Raw genomic sequence first — 22,428 nt, forward strand, 5'->3', positions numbered from 1 at the left:
CAATTCGAGGTAATCCCTGCTGGAGCAATTGTGATATTTGGAGAAACCCAAAGCAGTTGTAATACACCACATTACCATATCAAATGGTCAGAATCCTCCGGAGCCTCCTTACACAGTGGACAAGCTTTATCAACATATAGCCTTCGCTTAATAAGATTGCCAAAATAAGGCACATAATTATTGAATAACCTCCACATATGTATTTTCACTTTAGTTGGTAGGTGAAAAGCCCAAATTAAGTTGTAAAAATCCTTGTACTTCTCTGCTGTAGAAGGGTTGTAATCAGTATTTTGTAATTTTTCTGTAACTAAAACCCTATATCCACTATTCATGAAATACTCCCCAGTGGCTTCGTGTCTCCAAACTAGCATATCATGAAATCTGGAGCTAGCAAGAGGAATATTGAAAATGCGTTTCGCTTGGTCTCTATGAAAAAGTCTACAGATCACTTCCTTATTCCAGGTATTTGACTCAACATCAAGGAACTGGTTCACAATAATCCAATAAGGATTTATACTCCAAACTGATAATCTACTACTTCCAAGACCAGGCAGCCATGGATTATTCCAAATATTCATACCTTCACCACTACCAATGCGCCAAATTAACCCTTTTGCAATCAGATCCCGAACACTACTAATACTCCTCCAGGTAAACAAAGGTAAGAACCAACTTTTGCTGACAAAATATTTGAGAATGGATAATAACGGGCTTTTAAAACTTTTTTTAAAAGGCGACTAGGCTAGAAAGATAAACACCAAACTTGTTTTGCTAATAAAGCTTTATTGAACAAAAAAAGATCCTGAAATCCTAGCCCACCAACAACTTTGGGTTTACACAACGCACTCCAATTACTCCAATGAATGTCTTTAGTTGATTTGTTATTAGACCACCAAAATTTATTCAATATACCCTCCAACTCACGACATAAAATCTTCTGCAAAGCAAAACACTGCATAACATATACAGGTAGGGGTGAGAGCTCGATAGAATCGAATGAAAAATTTCAAGTTAATCGAGTTCACAAATCATATTTTATCATCCTAATTTGATTTGAAATTTTCTCGAATCGAGTCGAGTGTGATGGAATTTGAATCGAATCAAATCGAATATATTTGTTCAAGTTAAATTTTAAAAAATAATTTTGGGTCCTTGTAACCATTGTCACCCATCGTAACAAAATTTGTTTACCTTAATCAAAATTTTTATTAACTTTCATCACCTCATAATTTATTTATTAATCTTTTATATACGGGCTAGCTTCTTTTCTTGCTTAGTTGTTTCAATTATCTTGATTCTTGTCACTATGTATTTTGGAATTAAAAATATATTAAATGTAAAAATGTGATTTTTAATAAAAGTTATTTTAAAGATAAAATGTGAAATTGATACCAATATAAAATTTTAACATGAATATTTAATGGCATAATTAATAATTCAATTTGAATATAAATATTCAATATGACAAAAAATTCAATAATATAAATAATATAAAATGTGAAATTTAATTTAATAATATAAATAGTAGATATAAATAAAATTATTACTATTTATGTTTAGTGATTTTTTGGATAATTTTGGTTTTTATTTGAGAGTAAAGGGTGAGAAGTAAAAGTTTATGGGGAAAATAAAAAGTTTTGAGGAATAAAAATTTGAGGGAAAGTAAAAAGGGGGAGTAAAATTTTGGAGGAAAAATATTAAAAAAAATTGAGGGGGGGACTGGTTTGGGGTAGATGAAAGGTGGGATGGGAAGGAAGTAAAAATTTTAGGGGGAAAGTGGAAGGGAGTAAAAATTTTGAGGGAAAATAAAAAGTTTTTCGGGTTTTGGGGAGTAAAATTTTTAGAAAAAGTAAATGGGAGAGTAAAATTTTTGTGGGAAATGGACTTTGGGTAGATTGGGGGTTGGGATGGAAAGGGAGTAAAAGTTTTGGGGAAAAAGTGGGAAAGAGTAAAAGTTTTGAGGGAAAAGTAAAAAGGTTTGGGAGTTTGGGGTAAAAATGTAAAATATTATAGTTTGATATTCGAATTATTCAAGTTATTCGAATTCGAAAACTCAACTCGATTCGAAGTCGAGATTCGAAAAAAATTCGAGTTGACTCGATTAACTCGAATAACTCGATTCGTTTAAATCGAAATTCGAATTTTTTTCAATTTTTTCGAGTCGAATCGAGTATTTCTTACCCCTATATACAGGAATTGCTTGTAAAACTGACTTAATGAATACTTCCTTACCCCCCATCGAGAGATAACGCAAACTCCACCCATCAATTCTTCTTTTGAACCAGTCAACAAAATTTGCAAAAGCCCACAACTTCTTTCTTCCAACCATCATTGGCAGACCCAAATACTTTTCGGGGTTTGTACCTACATGGACACCAAAAGTGTTGGTAATTGGCTCCCTTACATTAGACTCCACACTTGCACCAAAATAAATAAGCGATTTATCAAAGTTAACCTATTGCCCTGAAACCTGCCCGTACTCTAGAATAATGCTTCCAACTATATTTGTTCCCTCACACGAGGCATCACCAAAAAAAATACAGTCATCTGCAAAAAATAGATTATTAATCGAGAGCCTTTCCCTTTCAATTGGAGCACCCAGCATCAGATCTTTCTGTTTTGCATCATGTAGTAGTGTAGGAAAACCCTCTGCACAGATTAAGAGTAGATAAGGACTGAATGGATCTCCTTGTCTCAACCCTCTCGAAGGTGAAAACCAATCGCTAATATCCCCATTGATACCCACAGTATAGGAAACAAAACAGATGCACCTCATAATGAGAATAACCTAATCAGTATGAAAACCCAACCTAAGTATCATTCTAGCCAAAAAATCCCACTCAACACGATCATACACTTTACTCATATCGAGCTTAAGCGTAAAATTCCCTTTTCTACTTTTCTTTTTCATTTTAAGGGAATGTAAGACCTCATAAGTGATTAAAACATTATCTGAAATATGTTTTCCTGGGATAAAAGCCCATTGGGCTTTATTAATACAACATCCCAACATTGCACTCATACGCTTCACCAAGACTTTCGCAATAATTTTGTAAACCACATTACATAAACTTCTAAGTCTAAAATGTGAAAGATTTTTCGGTTTCTCAACTTTAGAAATTAAAATAATATGGTTTTTATTAATCTCACCCATTTCAATCTCACCTTTCAAAACAAACAAGCAATAACTAGAAATCTCAAGTCCAATAATATGTCAAAACCTTTGATAAAATATTGCTGGAAAACAATCGATTCCCGGGGCCTTTAGGGGTGCCATCGTTTTAACTATATGCCCAATTTTTTTATTAGTGAAAGGTTTGAGCAGCTCGTTATTCTTGCTCTTTGTGATCCGTTTCTCCACTAACCCAAGCAACCTTTCATCATCATCTGTCTCTAAGGCCAAGGACAAGTTTTCAAAATACTTCAGAGTAATCTATAACATCTCTTCATCCTTTGAAACCCAACGTCCATCCTCCCCTTCTAATCCAATCATCGGACTACGATTTTGGCAAGTAACAGCTACTTTGTGAAAAAAACTTGTATTTCGATCCCCATTTTTCAACCAGTTGACTCTATCCTATTGTTCCCAAAAGATCTTCTCTTTATCAACCTCCAAATTAAGGCGTAATTGAACATCTGAAATTTCGGCGAAAACCTCATCAGATGGATCCTTAAAATCTATTCGGGTTTTCCTTTGCTCCTGGCTCCTTAAGCGACTCCATTATTGGAATTGTTGTCCCACTTTCGCTAGCTTAACCGGAATACTAACAGATGAATCAGCTCAATTCCTTTTTACTTGCTCTTCGAAATATTGTTCTAAAAACCATCTAGCCTCAAAACAAAAAAGCTTGGCCCCATATCTTTTATCATCCCTTCGCTTTCCTATTGTATCCAAAAAAATTGGACAGTGGTCCGAAAAAGTATGACTTAAATGCTCCACTTGATAGCCTAAAAAAATATTCATCCATTCCAAGGTCATGACTCCCCTATCAAGTCTTTCCCTTATATTAGTTGACAAGAATCTTCCTCTCTCCCATGTAAACCACTTACTAATGAAACCCAAATCATTAAGCCCTTAGTCATCCAAAATGCTTCAAAACTCAGCCATCGTCGTTCTGATCTAAGACGTTCACCCTTATTTTCAAAGGAACTTTTGATCTCGTTGAAATCCCCAATCACAAGCCAAAGGACCTTTTGATCATTTCTTAATTGTCTAAATAGCTCCCATGACCTCTATACCTACTTCGTTCATCAGGATTCCCATAAAACCTGTTAACCTCCAAGATTCTCTACATTCATTATCATGAATATCAACATCAATATGGTAATGAGAATAACTCTTAAGCATAATCAAAGAGTTACCTTTCTAACCCAAAGATAAACTTTATTTTGATCTAATTGCCCCTATATCAATACCGTTTTCAAAACCACATTTCAACCTAACCATTTCCATCTTATTCTTTTTTTTTTAATTTAATTTCGTTTCCATAAGAAACAAAATCCTAGGATTAATGGCCCTCAACTTATTTTTGAGCCTATTAACAGTCCATGGTCTCCATAGTCCACGAACATTCCAGCTTAGAAGTTTTATTGCATTCAGCTGCCCCGCTCTGTAAAGCTAGCCATTATATCGTGAAAACCTCCTTCAATATTATTCCCCAAAGAAATTGTCGTATCACCCACTACCCGTTGTCGTTTCTTGCCTTCCATAGAAAGTAGTGGATCATTTTCCTTAGTCAACATTAGATCCATAGGCCCATTATCACTATCAGCCCCATTTAACTCCTTACTGTTCATGTTTCTCCAGTTGTCAATCCCTTTAGTTAATATCTTTTGTCCAGATCCTACAGGAATAAAATTCAGATTTAGATATGATTTCTCCATATCAACCCTATTGTTACGCCCAGTATCCTTCTCTTCCCCTGAAATTCGGCCTTTAGTGTCTCTTTCCATATCCAACTATCTACATTCTGAACCGTCTGCTTCACAGAGCCATTTGCTCACAGTTGCGTTTCGCCGTCGCACCACTACACACAATGAAATATCCAACCCAAAGACTATTTTTGAAGGCTCAATTCAGGTCTAAAACGGGCAAAAAACTCTCCCCATGACCGAGTTTACCATAGATAAAGCAAAATAAACTCAGTTTCTCATACTAAAAACGAGCATAGACAGTCTAATCCTTGCCAATCTGAATCTTTTTCTTTCTTTTCAATGGAATTGTCACATCCAAACGAATCCGAGTGTAAATAAATTTTTTGATTCCTATTGTTAGAATAGATGTATCATATTCAATAAACTGACCCAAAAAAATCGCAAATTGTTTGGCCATTGTTTCCGTCATCAAACCTGGAGGCAAATCATGTATTTGGACCCAAAACTCTGATAAAAATAACGGAACTCATAGCAGATCTTCCCCCATTTGAATTTTGTGAAGGATTAGTATATGTGTAACAACCCAAAATCCGTGAGCACCAGAAAAGTGTGTTATCAGGCCTCCGTCTTAGTGAAATAAGTTCGAAAATAATTATTAAAAATATTTATGAGTCTAGTAGTGTGTTTAATTAGGTTTTAATTAAGTAAATTTAGCTTAATTTAGAGTAATTAGTAAAAAGGATTAAATTGAATAAGGGTAAAAGTTTAATTATAGACTAAAGAAAAATTAGAAGGACTTAAGAGGAAATTAAACCATTTCCTATAGCTGAGGCGGTTTAACGTGGAAAATATCAAAGATTTTATTGATTAAAAAATATATATATATTTATTTAATAATTAAGTATATTATATTATATTATATTATATTATATTATATTATTGTTATATATAAAAGAAACAAATAAGTTAAAAGAAACAGAATGAAAGCAAACGAAACAGAGAAGAACAGGGGAGAAAGAAAGGAAAGAAGAAAGAAAAGGGGAAATAAGGTTTATGAAGATTGGAGTTAATTGGTAAGCTCAATCAAGTCCTTTTCTCATAATTTTGATATTTTAGAAGTCTTAAAACAAGTTTTTGATGAAATTAAGTTGTTAGTTTGGAAGGTCTTAGGTTTTTAAACAAAGTTCATGTTGAATAAAATGATGAAATAGGGGTTTAATTGAATGAAATTCAAGTTAGAATAGATATAAGGATTGAATTGCAAAGTAAGCTATAAGTTTTGTGTTTTAGGAACTAAATTGAGGAAAATTCGGAATTAAGAAAATATTTTGAAAATTTAATAGTTAAATTTGAGTTTAAATGAAATTTGAATAGGAATAAGGTGTGAATTGGTGTTATAAATTTGGTTATTAACATTTTACATCAAAACAGTTTTGGGAAGTAGCAATGGTCTGACTTTGAAAATTCACTAAAAATTTTATAACTTGAACTAGAGAATGAACAAAATATGGAATTAAAGCTTATTGAGTCTAGTTTCTTATAGTAGAAACAGTGTAAGCAATTAATTGATGAATCAAGAGATATTTGAAATTTTGTTATACTGGTTCGGGGTGATTTCGAGATGCCGTGTTTTAATTTTGGAAAATCATTAAAAATTGTACAAAAATTATTATGGAGTGTAATTTATATATGTGAACTCCTTAATGAATCTAGTTTCAAAATAAATAAATAAGAACCTTATTCGAGTTCTGTACAATGAGATAATTTATTTTTAGTAGAGAGAGGTCAGAACTGTCAAATGAAATAACAGGGGAGTATTTAACGAATAAACTGTACTAAATGGCTAGACCAAAAATTCTGAAAATTTTATGCTTAGAAGATATATGAGTCTAATTTTAAGAAAAATTTACGGATATTAATTTAGAGTTTCGTAGCTCAAGATATAAATAATTTAGTAACAATGACTCAAGTAGACAGCTTAATGGTGAAATTATATATATACATTAAAAATGGTTAAATTTGCATGTTTAGGCTCATGAATTAAATTGAATCATGTTGTATTGATGATTATAAATTATTATTTTCATAGCCAACAAAGAACCTGAAGCATCAGCATCGAAAGGAAAGGAGAAAGTCATCAAGGACTAAAACGGGAGAATTACGGTGTGTATTACTATAATTCGAATTTTAATTATTATTGATTGCTGAATTTTTTATTGTTATGTATGGTAAGTAAGACTTGAGGTAAGTATGTGAAATTGATATGAATATTGAGTGAAAATGAAAGTGATGCAAATTGAATCAAATTGAATTGAATAAGTGAATTATGGAATATGTAATTATTTGAAAAGCGTATTGATTGAAAAATGATTGGTGATTTGAATTGTGAATTGAAAGTGATATAGGATTGAGAAAGTGAATTGAATACCCTATTAACTAGTCGGGCTGAGTCGGATATAGTTGGCATGCCATAGGATTGGAAGTGTTCAGGGATACTTCGACCTCGAGTCGATGAGACACTGGGTGTCACTATATTTCTTCGGATAGATTCGATGAGGTACTGGGTACCAACTTTACTTCGGCTAGGCCGATGAGACACTGGGTGTCAACTATTACTTCGAACTATCCGATGAGGCACTGGGTGCCATATTGGTGTGTTTGGTTGGATCCGTGTATCCGCCAAAGTCCAAGTTACGTTAATAGGGTGAAAAATTGAAATGTGAATTTGAGGCATTGAAGCGAGAAAAATAAATTGAATTATGAATTGAAATTGGAATTGTGATAATAAGAGAAAAGTATGAAATGTATATTCATAAGTGATATAAATTTAAGTTTGAGAAAATACATTGATTTATGAATTAGTACATATGACATTAATTGTTAGGTATTTTAATATTTATGTTTTTACTATTGTTGATATAATTTGAATTATGGTAATATCACTGAGTATATCCATACTCAGCGTACGGTTGTTTCCGTGCGCAGGTTAGTAGAAGTCAAGTGTCCCGGTTCAGCATCCAGAACATTCCCGACTCCAACACAAATTTGGTGATGTATATTTTTCTTTTGGGTAAAGGTGGCATGCACATAGGTGTTATATAGTCACTTGAATATGCATATTACTTTGGGTAGTGAAGGTTGAATTATAAGATTTAGATGGTTAAATGAAATGGTAAGAAAAGTATATGATATTTTGATACATGAACATTAAGTTGTTAAATGAATGAAGTTTTTAATCAATTTTGAATGATGCTATGATAGTTATTAAGTTGAAATTATGTTAATGATATAAATATTAGTTATATGAATGTGAAAATTGGTGCTGGTTGTTTTAGTTTGAATTTGCGGGAGGTTTTAGGTAAAAATAAGCGAAATGTCTGCCAAATTTTTATAAAAAAAATTTAGAATATTCGAACAAGTCCCGTTCTACTTTTAATACGTGCTTGAACTTTGAGAATTCAAGATAGGGACTCAATTATTATATTATACTATGAAAATTTTTAATAATTGTAAATTATTAGTAAATTGTCCGATATGTCCAGAATGCCTCATAACCTCGTTCCTAATAGTTTGGGGTTAGGAGGTGTTACAATTGTTGGTATCGAGCTATCGTGTTTAGCGATTCTCGGGCTAAATTGGGCTCGAAGTAAGTTTAGAAGTACATGCCACCGTCGAGTCGAAATTGAGTCGGGATTTTGGATGCTAATGTATTTATTTGATTTTGTTTTATAGATAAAATGTCGATGAAAGAATAGATAATGTTGAACAGAAATGTATCTTGGAAGTCGAGAATTAGAAGAAATCAATCGCTACACCTAGTGTGAATCCGTTAAATAATTAATCTCCTAACGTAGGGAGAGAAAGAAATACCTCACAAGTGTTAAGAGATATAGCGATGCATTACAGCATATAGTGAGAGCTATACCTGCTACTACATCTGTACCTACTGTCAGACAGGCCCCGATTAAAGAGCTACGAAAATATGGTGCCACGGAATTTCAGGGATTAAAAGGAGCTGATCCATCTGTTGCTGAAAATTGGATAGAAACAACAAAAAGAGTTTTGCAACAATTAGACTGCACCCTCCGAGAGAGTTCGATATGTGCTGTATCACTGTTACAAGAAGAAGCATATCTCTGGTGGGAATCTGTGGTTAGACATTTGCCGGATGATCAGGTAACCTGGGACTTGTTTCAAAAAGAATTTCAGAAGAAGTATATTGGGGAACTGTACATCGAAGAGAAAAAGCAAGAGTTTTTAGTGTTGAAACAGGGGAATATGTCAGTATTGGATTATGAGCGAGAGTTCTCTAGATTGAGCAGGTATACTTTAGAATATGTTCCAACCGAGGCTGATAGTTGTAAACGATTTTTACGAGGACTACGAGATGAAATCAAGATTCAATTGGTAAGTCTCAAAATTACTGAACTTGTTGATCTGGTCGAGCGAGCAAAAATGATAGAACAAGTACTGGGCCTGGATAAAAAAATCAAAAATTGGTAAATCAGCTGGGAAACGTATGGGAACTACTAGTTCTAATCCATTACCGAAGAGATTCAAAGAATCAAGAAGTGACTAGAAATCTATTTTAGTTCGCAGAGAGGTGGTAGAAGCGAGGTAAATGAGATGACAAGAACTACTAGCAGTGTGAGAGGTCCATCTCGAGGTGTAGAAATTCCAGACTGTGAGCACTGCGGAAAGAAACACAGAGGAGAATGTTGGAAAGTAAATAGAGGTTGCTTTAGATGTGGTTCTACAGACCATTTTATCAGAGACTGTCCGAATACCGATAGTGCTGCACATGTATCGTCACAAAGATCGTGATTCATCGCTAGAGGCGAGGGTCGTAGAGGTAATTCGGCTTTTAGAGGAGGTGCTTGGTAGAAGGAGCGTTGATATTGCTACTCAAAGAATCTGAAGCAGTACCACTAGAGCTTATGTGGTCGAAAACGAGAAGAAGGCGAAGCACATGATGTTGTTACGGTATATTTCTATTGTATTCGAGCCTATTTATGCTTTAATTGATCCGGTTCGTCACACTCTTATATAAATTCAAAACTAGTCGAATCGGGAAATTAGAATCAAATGTCTAAAGTTTTTATAGAAGTGTCTAGCCCTTTGGGACAAACGGTGTTAGTAGATAGAGTATGTCGGAGGTTCCGTTAATAATACATGATAAAATGTTTCTTGTGGACTTGTTGATCATGCCTTTTGGTGATTTTGATATCATTTTGGGTATGGACTGGCTATATGAACATGGGGTAGTTTTGGATTGCTATAAAAAGAGGTTTAGTATTCAGACAGATAATGGGGATAGAATTGAAGTGAATGGCATCCGTACCAGTGGTTCGACACGCATTATTTCAGCGATGAAGGCTAATAAATTACTGCAGCGGGTTGTCCAAAGATACTTGGCATATGTTATTAATTCGATTCGGTTGGGAGTCGGTCAGTCAAATTAGGATATGACGTGAGTTTCAGATGTATTCCCAGAATAATTCTGGGCTTACCACCGACAGAGAGGTTGAATTTGCTATTGAGGTGTATCCGGTACAACACCAATTTCTATACCTCCGTGTCGAATGTCGCCCATCGAGTTGAAAGAGTTGAAGGTGCAGTTACAAGATTTACTAGATCGTGGATTTATTAGACCAAGCATTTCACCACGGGAGTTCGGTGTTGTTTGTTAAAAGAAAGATGGTTCTATGCGGTTATGCATTGATTATCGATAGTTGAATAAAGTGACGATCAAGAACCGGTATCCGTTGCCTCGTATAGATGATTTGTTTGATCACAAGGAGCTTCATATTTTCAAAATTGATTTGAGATCCGGTATTATCACCGAAGGTGAAGGAAAGTGATGTGTCTAAAAGCGCTTTCCGTACTCGTTATAGCCATTATGAATTTTTGGTAATGCCATTTGGATTGACCAATGCCCCACCGCTTTCATGGATCGATGAACCGTATTTTCCAGCCGTTGCATAGATCGGTTTGTAGTGGTTTTCATTGATGATATATTGGTATATTCAAAGACGAGGCGAACATGATCAAGATCTTGAATAGTTCTACAAATTTTACGAGAAAAACAATATATGGAAAGCTCAAGAATGCGAGTTCGGTTATCGAAGTGGTATTTCGGGACATGTAGTATCTGCAGATGGAATCCGGTTGATCCTAAAAGATCAAGCAATTATTCAATGGAAGACGCCAAAGAATGTATCGAGGTACGCAGCTTTTTGGTTTAGTTGGGTATTACAGGAGGTTTGTAAATGGATTCTCAAGATAGCACTACCAATGACTAAACTATTGCAGAAGAATGTTCCTTTTATTTGGGATGATCAATGTCAGAAAAGTTTTGAAACATTGAAGCGAATGTTAACCGAGGCACCAATTTTGACATTGCCAGAATCGGGTAAAGATTTTGTAGTGTATAGTGATGCTTCTTTGAATGGTTTGGGTTGTGTATTGATGCAGGATGGGAAGGTAATAGCCTATGCATCTCGTCAATTGAAATCACATGAAAGGAATTATCCCACTCATGATCTTGAGTTAGCAGATGTGATTTTGCATTGAAGATTTGGAGACATTATCTTTATGGTGAAAATGCTACATTTATACTGATCATAAGAGTTTGAAGTATCTTCTTTCTCAGAAGGAATTGAATTTGAGACAAAGGCGTTGGATCGAGCTTCTGAAAGATTATGATTGTGTTATAGACTATCATCCGGGAAAAGCTAATGTTGTAGGTGATGCATTAAGCGAAAAAGTCAGAATTGAATTAAGAGCAATGTTTGCATGGCTTAGTATCAGTGAGGATGTGAGTCTTTTGGCCGAATTGAGAGTAAAACCGGTAATGTTTGATCAGATTAGATCAGCTCAGTTGGAGGATAACAAATTATTGAAGAAAAGAGAGATGGTACAGAATGGCACAGCAGAAAATTTTAGTATTGATGATTGTGGATGCTTGAGGTTTCAAAATTGGATTTGTATTCCAAATACTTCTGAGCTTAAAAAGTTGATTCTACGAGAAGCTCATGATAGTTCATTTGCTATGCACCCCGGAGGCACGAAAATGTATCGAGATTTAAGAGAATTATACTGGTGGCCAGGGATGAAAAGAGACATAGTAGAATTTGTAAGTAAATGTTTGACTTGTCAACGGGTAAAGGCAGAACATCAGGTTCCTTCTGGATTGCTTCAGCCTATTAATATTCCTGAATAGAAATGGGATCGCATCACGATGGATTTTATTACGGGATTACCGTTGTCAGCAAGGAAAAAGAATGCTATTTGGGTGATAGTTGATAGACTTACCAAGTCAGCACATTTTATAGCAGTCAGGACTAATTGGTCGTTGCAGAAGCTTGCAGACGTGTATATTCGAGAAATTGTTAGACTACATGGCATTCCGATATCAATAATTTCAGATCGAGATCTTCGGTTCACATCGAGATTTTGGAGACAGTTACATGAGTCGTTGGGTACTAGACTTAGTTTCAGTACAGCTTTTCATCCCCAAACTGACGGACAGTCCGAACGGGTAATTCAGGTACTAGAAGATATGCTTCGAGCTTGTATTATTGAGTTTGAAGCGAGTTGGGGCGATATTTGCCACTAGTGAGTTTGTCTATAATAATAGTTTCCAATCTAGTATTGAGATGGCTCCGTATGAAGCGTTATATGGTCGAAAATGTAGATCACCAAGTATGTTGGACGGAGTTAAATGAAAGAAAAATAATTGGGCCGGAATTGATTCGTGAAACAAGAAGAAAGCAGATCAAGAAGATTCAACAGAGATTAAAAGCAGCTTTTGACAGACAAAAATCTTATGCTGATCTGAAACGTCCGGACATTGAATATTCATTGGAGATAAAGTGTTTCTCAAAGTTTCTCCTTGGAAAAAGTATTAAGATTTGGCGAAAAGGAAAGTTAAGTCCTCGGTTTATCGGACCATATGAAGTTATAGAGAGTTGGACCGATTGCTTACCGATTAGCTTTACCTCCTAATTACAACAAATTCATGATGTTTTTCATGTTTCCATGTTACGAATGTACCGATCGGATCCATCTCATATTATCTCTACTAAAAACATTGATATTAGACCAGATCAGTCATATGAAGAGGAACCGTTCAAATACTAGCTCGAGAAGTGAAAGAATTAAGAAACAAACGAGTCCTCCGGTAAAAGTACCGTGGAGAAGCCATAGTGTAGAAGAAGCAACGTGGGAGCCAGAGGAAACTATGAGATCACAGTATCCTCACTTATTTTCAGGTAAAATTTCGAGGACGAAATTTTTTAAGGGGGGAGGAAATGTAACAACCCAAAATCCGTGAGCACCAGAAAAGTGTGTTATCAGGCCTCCGTCTTAGTGAAATAAGTTCGAAAATAATTATTAAAAATATTTATGAGTCTAGTAGTGTGTTTAATTAGGTTTTAATTAAGTAAATTTAGCTTAATTTAGAGTAATTAGTAAAAAGGATTAATTAGGTTTTAATCAATTTTAATTATTATTGATTGCTGAATTTTTTTTATTGTTATGTATGGTAAGTAAGACTTGAGGTAAGTATGTGAAATTGATATGAATATTGAGTGAAAATGAAAGTGATGCAAATTGAATCAAATTGAATTGAATAAGTAAATTATGGAATATGTAATTATTTGAAAAGCGTATTGATTGAAAAATGATTGGTGATTTGAATTGTGAATTGAAAGTGATATAGGATTGAGAAAGTGAATTGAATACCCTATTAACTAGTCGGGCTGAGTCGGATATAGTTGGCATGCCATAGGATTGGAAGTGTTCAGGATACTTGACCTCGAGTCGATGAGACACTGGGTGTCACTATATTTCTTCGGATAGATTCGATGAGGTACTGGTACCAACTTTACTTGACTAGGCCGATGAGACACTGGTGTCAACTATTACTTGAAGTATCCGATGAGGCACTGGGTGCCATATTGGTGTGTTTGGTTGGATCCGTATCCGCCAAAGTCCGAAAGTTACGTTAATAGGGTGAAAAATTGAAATGTGAATTTGAGGCATTGAAACGAGAAAATAAATTGAATTACAATTGAAATTGGAATTGTGATAATAAGAGAAAAGTATGAAATGTATATTCATAAGTGATATAAATTTAAGTTTGAGAAAATACATTGATTTATGAATTAGTACATATGACATTAATTGTTAGGTATTTTAATATTTATGTTTTTACTATTGTTGATATAATTTGAATTATGGTAATATCACCGAGTATATCCATACTCAACAGACGGTTGTTTCCGTCTTGTGAGTTAGTAGAAGTCAAGTGTCCTGTTCAAAGATCCGAACATTCCGACTCCAACACAAATTTGGTGATGTATATTTTTCTTTTGGGTAAAGGTGGCATGTACATAGGTGTTATATAGTCACTTGAATATGCATATTACTTTGGGTAGTGAAGGTTGAATTATAAGATTTAGATGGTTAAATGAAATGGTAAGAAAAGTATATGATATTTTGATACATGAACATTAAGTTGTTAAATGAATGAAGTTTTTAATCAATTTTGAATGATGCTATGATAGTTATTAAGTTGAAATTATGTTAATGATATAAATATTAGTTATATGAATGTGAAAAATTGGTGCTGGTTGTTTTAGTTTGAATTTGCAGGAGGTTTTAGGTAAAAATAAGCAGAAATGCTGCCGAAATTTTTATAAAAAAAAAAAAATTTAGAATATTCGAACAAGTCCCGTTCTACTTTTAATACGTGCTTGAACTTTGAGAATTCAAGATAGGGACTCAATTATTATATTATACTATGAAAATTTTTAATAATTGTAAATTATTAGTAAGTTGTCCGATATGTCCGGTAATGCCTCATAACCTCGTTCCGGTAACGGTTTGGGGTTAGGAGGTGTTACAATATGATTATTGAAAAACCATGGAGTTCTAGAAAGCACTCTTTGAACATCAATGTCATGAAAAAATTGAAAAAGAAACATTTTTTTCTCCAAAATCTGAAATACAAATCCCCCCAATAGGACACCAAAGATCAGCCATGGTATTGCCTAAAGATGGAAAATGAACAGCACTATCAGTCAAGCAGCGTTCTACTTAACTGAATTTATAATTCTGATCCACCATTGTAGCCTCCTCATGAAACTCATCCTCCTCCTCATCAATTAAATTTAGATTAGTAAGTTCTTCCTCCATCACTCAAAAACAAAGAAAAAATGTCACACCAAAACTTCGAAGAAGAAAAAGGAAGAAAGAAGAGAAAACCCCATGTCAAAAGACAGACAAAACTTTATTTCAGACTCATCAGATATCACTTTAAAATAGCGTCGATCTTATTTCGGTCACTCTTAAATTTTTTATTTTATTTTTTTAATCATTCGCTTTAGTCTATTATTCTCATCATCTTCTATTTTGACCTTTTTTGATCTATCATCTCTGCTATCATTTTCAATCTATTACAAATATATTTAATTTCACCTTAATTTTAATAATATTATTTATAATATGTATCTTATTTCATGCTTTTAAAGATAACATATAATATTAATGTAATTAAAATAAAAATAAAATACTTTTAAATATTATTAATTACAGAAAAATAATCTATATAAATAATTACATACGGTAAAATTATATTTTAATATATTTAATTTAATATTCCTAATAATAATTTTGCTTTCGTAGTATAATTTATCTCCCTACCATCACCAGTTCACCATTACTATGTTCATCCAAATGCATATATAATCATTTATTTAAATTTACCATTACAATATTCAAAACAGCAACATAATTGAGTAAAATTGCCATTGTGTCATCAGAAGGCTTCAATGGAGGGAGAGAAATCATCGGCTATGCAGTATACCAATAAATTTTGCACAAATGGAACAAGAAAGCTAGCACTAAAAATATTTATTAATGAAAATAGGGCTCAACCGGGTTCGAACCGGTGACCTCTTGATCTGCAGTCAAATGCTCTACCACTGAGCTATGACCCATCTTTGACAATTTTGGTAACTAGTTTTATATATTGTATATTTTAACTTAAAAAGAACGAATGACTTTTCTACTGCATTACTACGTTTGCTATCACTGACACAATTCAATTGGTAACCGATCATAAATCAATATATATGTTAGATTATGAAATATTAACAGGTGAAGTTTTTTGTAAAATATAAAATTAAAGTGATTAAATTGAGGTTTTGTAAATGTTATTATAGCGGGTTTAAAATATTTTTTTATATTGTTACTTTTTTAATATAAGAGCTTTTTAGTTATTTTTCAATTTAATTTGTATTCAAACTTAATTAGAAATTTAAAATATAATATAGATTTGTTACTACTTAAATACAAAAATATTTTAATTATTTTTAATTGAGTTAACATATGATTGACTTATGACGTTAACTCAACATACAAAACATTTTTTAGTTTTCTTTTTATATTATATCTTTCAATAATATTTTAACGGAAAATGACACCATTTTAAAAATAGGCTTATGTCCTTGGAAATAGAACAAAAATCCTTTATCGCTTCTTTATGTCATTGCAATTTAAGTTTTTTTAAAACCAAAAACATATAATGGTAAATAACCCAACATAGAGCTTTCACAAATGGGGATTCCTGCAAAGTTAAGATTTACTTTTTCATGGAAATCACATCAGAATTAAGGACCAAAGGGGATTTTTATGTCTAACACATTAATCTAAATTTAGGTAATATTACTTTTAGTCCTAGTTTAACAATATTTTTCAAAAATATTTTTAAAAATTTAATTTCGAAAAAGTGTTTGAGAAAAGTAAAATATTTTTGAAAAACATTCTTAAACTAACCTAAATCAATGTTATCCATCTTAAACTTACTAGCGTTCCTTCTTTTGCTCTTTAGATTAATACTGCCTCATTGGTTCATTTTTTTAATTTCATGGACATGGAGAAGTCCCTTGCATCCTTCTAATATTAAAAATAATTAAATGTATTATTATTGTATAACCAAAAGTTTTCTGAAAATATTAAATTGTATACTTTTTTTTTCAATTTTCCTTGTATTATAATAATTAAGTTTAAGAAAAGTTTGGAATTATTATTGTAATAATTGATTATAGTAAAAAGTAGTGATATCAAAGAAATGATTATTGTAACAATTGAATATTAGTAAAAAATATAAACCTACATAGAATTAGATCTAATCATAGGTTAGGTAGATGCAAAATTTTAGGTATATTTTTAGGCTCGGGTGTAGTTTGACCCAAAAATGAGTCTAAAATTTTGCTTTAAGTTTGGCCTAGATTAAAATATTAAACTTGAGTCCGACCCAACTCTCTTGTAGATACATTTTTTTATATTATTTTTATATAAAATAAATTTCAAAAATATAATACATCAAATACACTAAAATATTAAAATAAATATTTCTTAACAAATTAAAAATACATTAAAAAAGTAATGACCCGATAGTCGGGTAATTGAAAAGTGTATTTTGGTCTCCATTTTCATAAACGGAATTATAAATATTTATTAAAAATATTTACGAAATCAGTTGTGTGGTTAATTAAGTTTTGATTAGGTGAATTTGTTTAAATTAAGAGTAATTAAGTATAAGGACTAGATTGCATATCGGTTAAAAGTTGAATTATAGAATAGAAAAAATTAAGAGACTAAATTAGTAAATAAACCATATCTATAACACTTGTATAGTAAAAAGCAAATACAAGTGTATGGTAATTGTAAAATATATGTGTGAAAATATTATACATATACTTGTAATAATTATATACATTTACTTATTATTTAAGAAATTAATATAATATAATATTATTATAATAAAATAAAATATAAAAGAAACAAAACAAAAAGAATAAAAAAGAAATATAATAGCAAACGAAAACAGGGATAAAGGAAAGGGAAAGAAAGAAAATTTGAGATTTCAAGGTTTAAAGTTTGATTGGTAAGTCAATTTAGTCTTTTTTTTGTAATTTTAAGTTTTAGAATCCTAGAACAAAATATTACTTGATTTATGTTGAAATTTTGAAAGTTAATCGATTTTTAGATGCTATTCATGTTGAATAAATTGAAATATTAGAGTTTGAATTGATAGAATTTTAAGTTAGAATTGAGAAAAGAATTGAATGGAAAAATAAATTATCGGTTTTTAATTAATAGGACTAATTTGAGAGAATTTTGAAATTAGGGTTTATGGTAAAATTTGAAAGTTGAAATTAGTCTAAAGTGAGATTTGAATGAAAATATGAAATTAGTTTCAAATAAAATAAAGTTAATTTTGATTAATGGATTAAGTTGAAATGTGAGCTAAGGTAAGAAATGATGAAATTATTATATCATACATGTTTATTTTATTAAATAGTATAGGAAAGTCATTTGATTGTTTTTGTTTTCCTAACATATAAATGTTATATGTTTTATATGAAATTGAAGAGAAAGAAAAGAAAGGAGAGGACATAATTGAAGAAAAAGGAAAAGAGAAGGCTAAGGAGTGAAGGAAGACATTATCTCAACCTTTTTGTTGTAAGTACTACAAGATTTTTAAATTATTTCTATTTAAATGCTTATATTGTAGTATAGAGATACTTAGAAATAAAAATATAAAATATATATTTAAATTTATAAATAGAAAAAAAATAGATTATAGAATTATGAAATTTGTAAAGAAAATTATAGATGGAGAATATAAGATAGTATATTGTTTGAACATTAAGTAATAATGTTGTGACAAAAGTATATATGTGAAAAAGGTGTGATATTTGTGAATTGTGAAATGTGTACTAAATTTAATGATGGAGAAAATGAGAAATCTTTTTCAAAATATTTAAATGTATGAAATTCAGTTTTAATGCCTAAGTAGACGGAAGTTAGAACTATTAGGATATTAGTGGCATGCCATTAAGGAACTCAAGCACACTCTTTGATTATTAGCACATCTGTGCTCTCTGTATAGTATTTTAGTGCTCTCTGTTCATTAGTGCATAATAATGCACCTCTGTATTTGTTCCGTATATTCGGTGTATTCTATAAAATCTACTTTCGGCCAAGAATATGAGTTGTGAACAAAAGCAAAACATCAATGTGTTAAGGTAAGTTTTATAACTTACAAAAAGATAAATTAAATTTTATTAATATAAGGCATAGCTAAAGAAACTTTTATGTGTGTAAATATGTATTAATAGAATAGGTTTAAAATATTTTATTAGGATTTATTTACCTATTTATTCTTTTAGTGCTTACTAAGCCTTCATCGGCTTAACGCGTTGAATTTTAACGCGTAGGTACAATTAAACTCGAAGAGGTAGAGTCGGGTTAGAAGATCTCTCATCTCATCACATCCTCAAGAGCTTCAAAAGTAGGTACCATATTTTGAATTAAAATAGCATGTACATAGGCAGTCCAAATGTGTTCCCATGTATTAGGGACTAAAATGTAAACTCTTGAAATTCTATCTATTTTGAGTTACTTGAAGTATTTTGGTATATATGAAATGAATTAGTGAAACTATAAATATGTTTGCAAATATGGTTGGTAAGTTAAAATACTATGTACAAATGTTTTAATTAAACAGTATCTAGCCATAACCGTTTTGGCACCAAATGTAATAGTCTTATACCGGGTCTGTACGATTGGACCGGGTATAGGGTTGTTACAAAAAAAAGTCTTTATACTTAAATAACACTAAGATAGTTACAACTTAGATAGTAAATGCCTCTAAAATAGTAACAAAATTAACAACAAAACAAGAATTATGTAATATCAGAACAATAACAACAAAATAGTAGCTATAATAGCAAAATGACAGCAAAACAACAACAAAGCAGTAACAGAAAAAAATTTTAGGTTGATTCGAGCCAAGCCCAAGCCAAAAATCCTACCTAAGGCCCGACCAATTTAGAGAATGAACTTTGTTTTTTGTCCAAATCCATTTTTCGGGTTTATGTTATTACCCAAACTCTCTCACTTTTAATCAAGCCTTTGAGCCTAGGCGAGTAGCTCGGTCCATGATGAGATCTAGATATAACTTAGAGTTGAAAGATTTTTTTAATGTAAATAAATAAAACTAATGTTATGTTAATGAATGGTTTTAATATATTTTGAATAATTTATTATAAATAAGAAAAGAAAATAATATTAAATACGGAAACGAACAATACTGGACTAAGATTGCAACACTAAAAAAGCGTGATTAGTGTGTAAACATAAATATTTAAAAATATTAAAAGTAAAATGATGTAAATGAGAATTAGATGTGTAATTTTTAATTGTTATGAATATCTTATTAAGTGGATGTCCATCATGATTAAGATAAAGTTTTGATATACTTTAAATTGTAATAGTTATGAGAGTTAGATCTCTACATCTTTTATACTTCTTATGCCTGTAAATATAGACTCTGATGAAGTATTGTAATCACCCCTTTTGATCAATAATTACATTCCCTATTGCTTTCATATATTCTTTGTTCTTTATTCTCTCCATCTTTCTTTATTTTATAACATGTTATCAGCACGATCTTGCTCAAAGTGATAGTTCCTTTTATCGACGATTAAATTTATCCTCCATGATTTTCAATTTCTTTGACGGCAAGATGCAAAATTTTTACAGGAAGTTTCTTTTATTTAATGTTTTATATTTGATTATTATTTTCAATCTTCTTTCTTTTTTCATTATATGTTATCATTGTTTTGATTAATTTATTTTACTTTTTGGTTTTAAGGATAGTGAAAGATTTGATACCGTTATTTATATGAAATCAGGAATATTTTCGAACTAGTTATCTATATGAAATCAAGAATATTTTCGAACTATCTCATACCTTTTAGTGATGACGATGATGTTAAAGATCTTCAGGTATATTTTACTATGTTTAATTTATTGTTTATTATAATTGGAGACTAATCATGACAACATGCATAGATAGATTTTGATTTGAAACCTCACGCATGTTTGTGATGATAATTATGAAATAAAGAATCTATTGGGATGTTTATAAGTCTATCCTACTAGATTTGTTGCATTCCCCGAAATGAATGTAAACATAAAGAAAATAAAAGATATACTAATGGACCACTAAAAGTGGGAACATAATAATAAATAAGAGAACAATGAGAGTTATCAATATAACTCTTTAAAGGGTAAAGATAACTTATGTTATCAATATGTGATATGAAATATTATTGGCCACATATGTGGTGTATGCCCAAATATTTTGTTTCTGTTAATATTTTTTGAGGAAGGATATGAAAATGTAGGGATGAATTATATCATTATAGATAGGAAATATTTATCTTATTTGGTATTGAAACAAATAAATATTATTCCAATATTTGATAGTACAAAATTAGTTGAAAGCTCTAGAAGAGCTAATATATCACTATCTAAAAGCACAAAATTTGTGATGGTTAATAAAAGTTATTTGTAATGGATCTCATATTGAGATTGCGAATGGGGAAAAGATTATATTTCATATGAATAAAAAAAGGGGATTGAGTTATTAATTTATAATATTTATGATATTCTTTTGTCATCATCCCTATTAAAGGGTTGAAAGCAAAATATTTGATTGTGAAAGATCTACTCATGAGCAATAGAATTTAATAATTCTATCTAAAGCTTATTATGGTTGCATGCATATAAAGTTGCAAGTATTTTTTAAAAAACTGTGAGTATAACTCTACAGTATTCAGAATAAGTTCTCAATTAAAGTTACGTGGTAAAATATTATTGATGAGAACTTGCAAGAGAGAAAACTTATGTATGAAAAGTCATTGGTTATGTAACTGTTGTATACATGGAAAATAAGATCCACTCTCAAAGTTCGCTATTAATAGATTTTTGGGCATTTGAAGATTTTGGCATATTCCCTAAAGCGAATACTGCATATAATTATTTGGAAATTATATTTATTGACTTAGTGGCATTATAGAATTCATAATGATTTAGACATTTCCAGTAGTAAATGTCATAATAGTATTTAATGTGGATACAAAATAAAAGAATGACAATAAAATTATCAATTTGTTATAATTTAGTACAATTGAAACACATGTTAAAGTAAACCAAAAGTTTACTAATACAAATGCATTTACTACTTTGCATGACCGGCTAGACTATCTTGGATCTAATACGATACGAAAATTAATTGAGAATTCATATGGACATCCATTAAACAACCAAAGATTCTTTAATTTAAAGAATTCTCATTTGTTGCTTGTTCTCAATAAAAGTTGGTTCTTATAAACTCACTAGCTAAAGTTGAGATTTAATATCTTGCATTTCTGAAATGAATATGGGCCTATTCATCCACTATATGGATAGTTTTGATATTATATGATTTTGGTAGATGCATCTACAAAATAATCACATGCGTTATCAACTCACAACCTGTTGTTTGTGAGATTGTTTGTTTAAATGATTAATTTTAGATTATGCAATTAAAACAATTCATCTTGCTAATGTTGGTGAGTTTATATCCCAAGTTTTCAATGATTATTGCATGTCAATTGGGATAAAAGTTTAACATCCTATAGCTCATGTTTA

The 22,428-nt window shown here is 31.4% G+C and overlaps 1 protein-coding gene, 1 long non-coding RNA gene and 1 other non-coding gene across 3 annotated transcripts; 2 read left to right on the top strand and 1 right to left on the bottom strand.

The window, feature by feature from the left end:
- The first annotated feature begins 5,847 nt into the window (after window positions 1-5,847).
- On the top strand, window positions 5,848-8,115 carry LOC128281486 (uncharacterized). The gene is made up of 3 exons (XR_008271700.1): window positions 5,848-5,948; window positions 6,965-7,038; window positions 7,861-8,115. It is a non-coding gene; the product is annotated as an uncharacterized LOC128281486 (long non-coding RNA).
- Window positions 8,116-8,409: 294 nt separating this feature from the next.
- LOC128282004 (uncharacterized) lies at window positions 8,410-9,699 on the top strand. Its single transcript, XM_053020234.1, has 3 exons — window positions 8,410-8,450; window positions 8,730-9,282; window positions 9,475-9,699. Exons 1-3 carry the CDS (start codon window positions 8,410-8,412, stop codon window positions 9,697-9,699), a joined length of 819 nt encoding a protein of 272 aa, XP_052876194.1.
- A 6,107-nt stretch (window positions 9,700-15,806) lies between these two features.
- TRNAC-GCA (transfer RNA cysteine (anticodon GCA)) lies at window positions 15,807-15,878 on the bottom strand. The gene has a single exon. It is a non-coding gene; the product is annotated as a tRNA-Cys (tRNA).
- Window positions 15,879-22,428: the final 6,550 nt, after the last annotated feature.

Source organism: Gossypium arboreum, chromosome 10, assembly GCF_025698485.1.
Source record: "Gossypium arboreum isolate Shixiya-1 chromosome 10, ASM2569848v2, whole genome shotgun sequence".
NCBI classification, from domain to species: domain Eukaryota; kingdom Viridiplantae; phylum Streptophyta; class Magnoliopsida; order Malvales; family Malvaceae; genus Gossypium; species Gossypium arboreum.

Bases quoted from the DNA above. Each gene is read 5' to 3' on its own strand.
- LOC128282004 (XM_053020234.1), top strand. From the start codon at position 8,410: ATGTCCAGAATGCCTCATAACCTCGTTCCTAATAGTTTGGG. The intron at 8,451-8,729 runs GTTAGGAGGTGT...CTCCTAACGTAG, and splicing joins CTCGTTCCTAATAGTTTGGG to GGAGAGAAAGAAATACCTCA. The intron at 9,283-9,474 runs GTAAGTCTCAAA...TTTAGTTCGCAG, and splicing joins ATGAAATCAAGATTCAATTG to AGAGGTGGTAGAAGCGAGGT.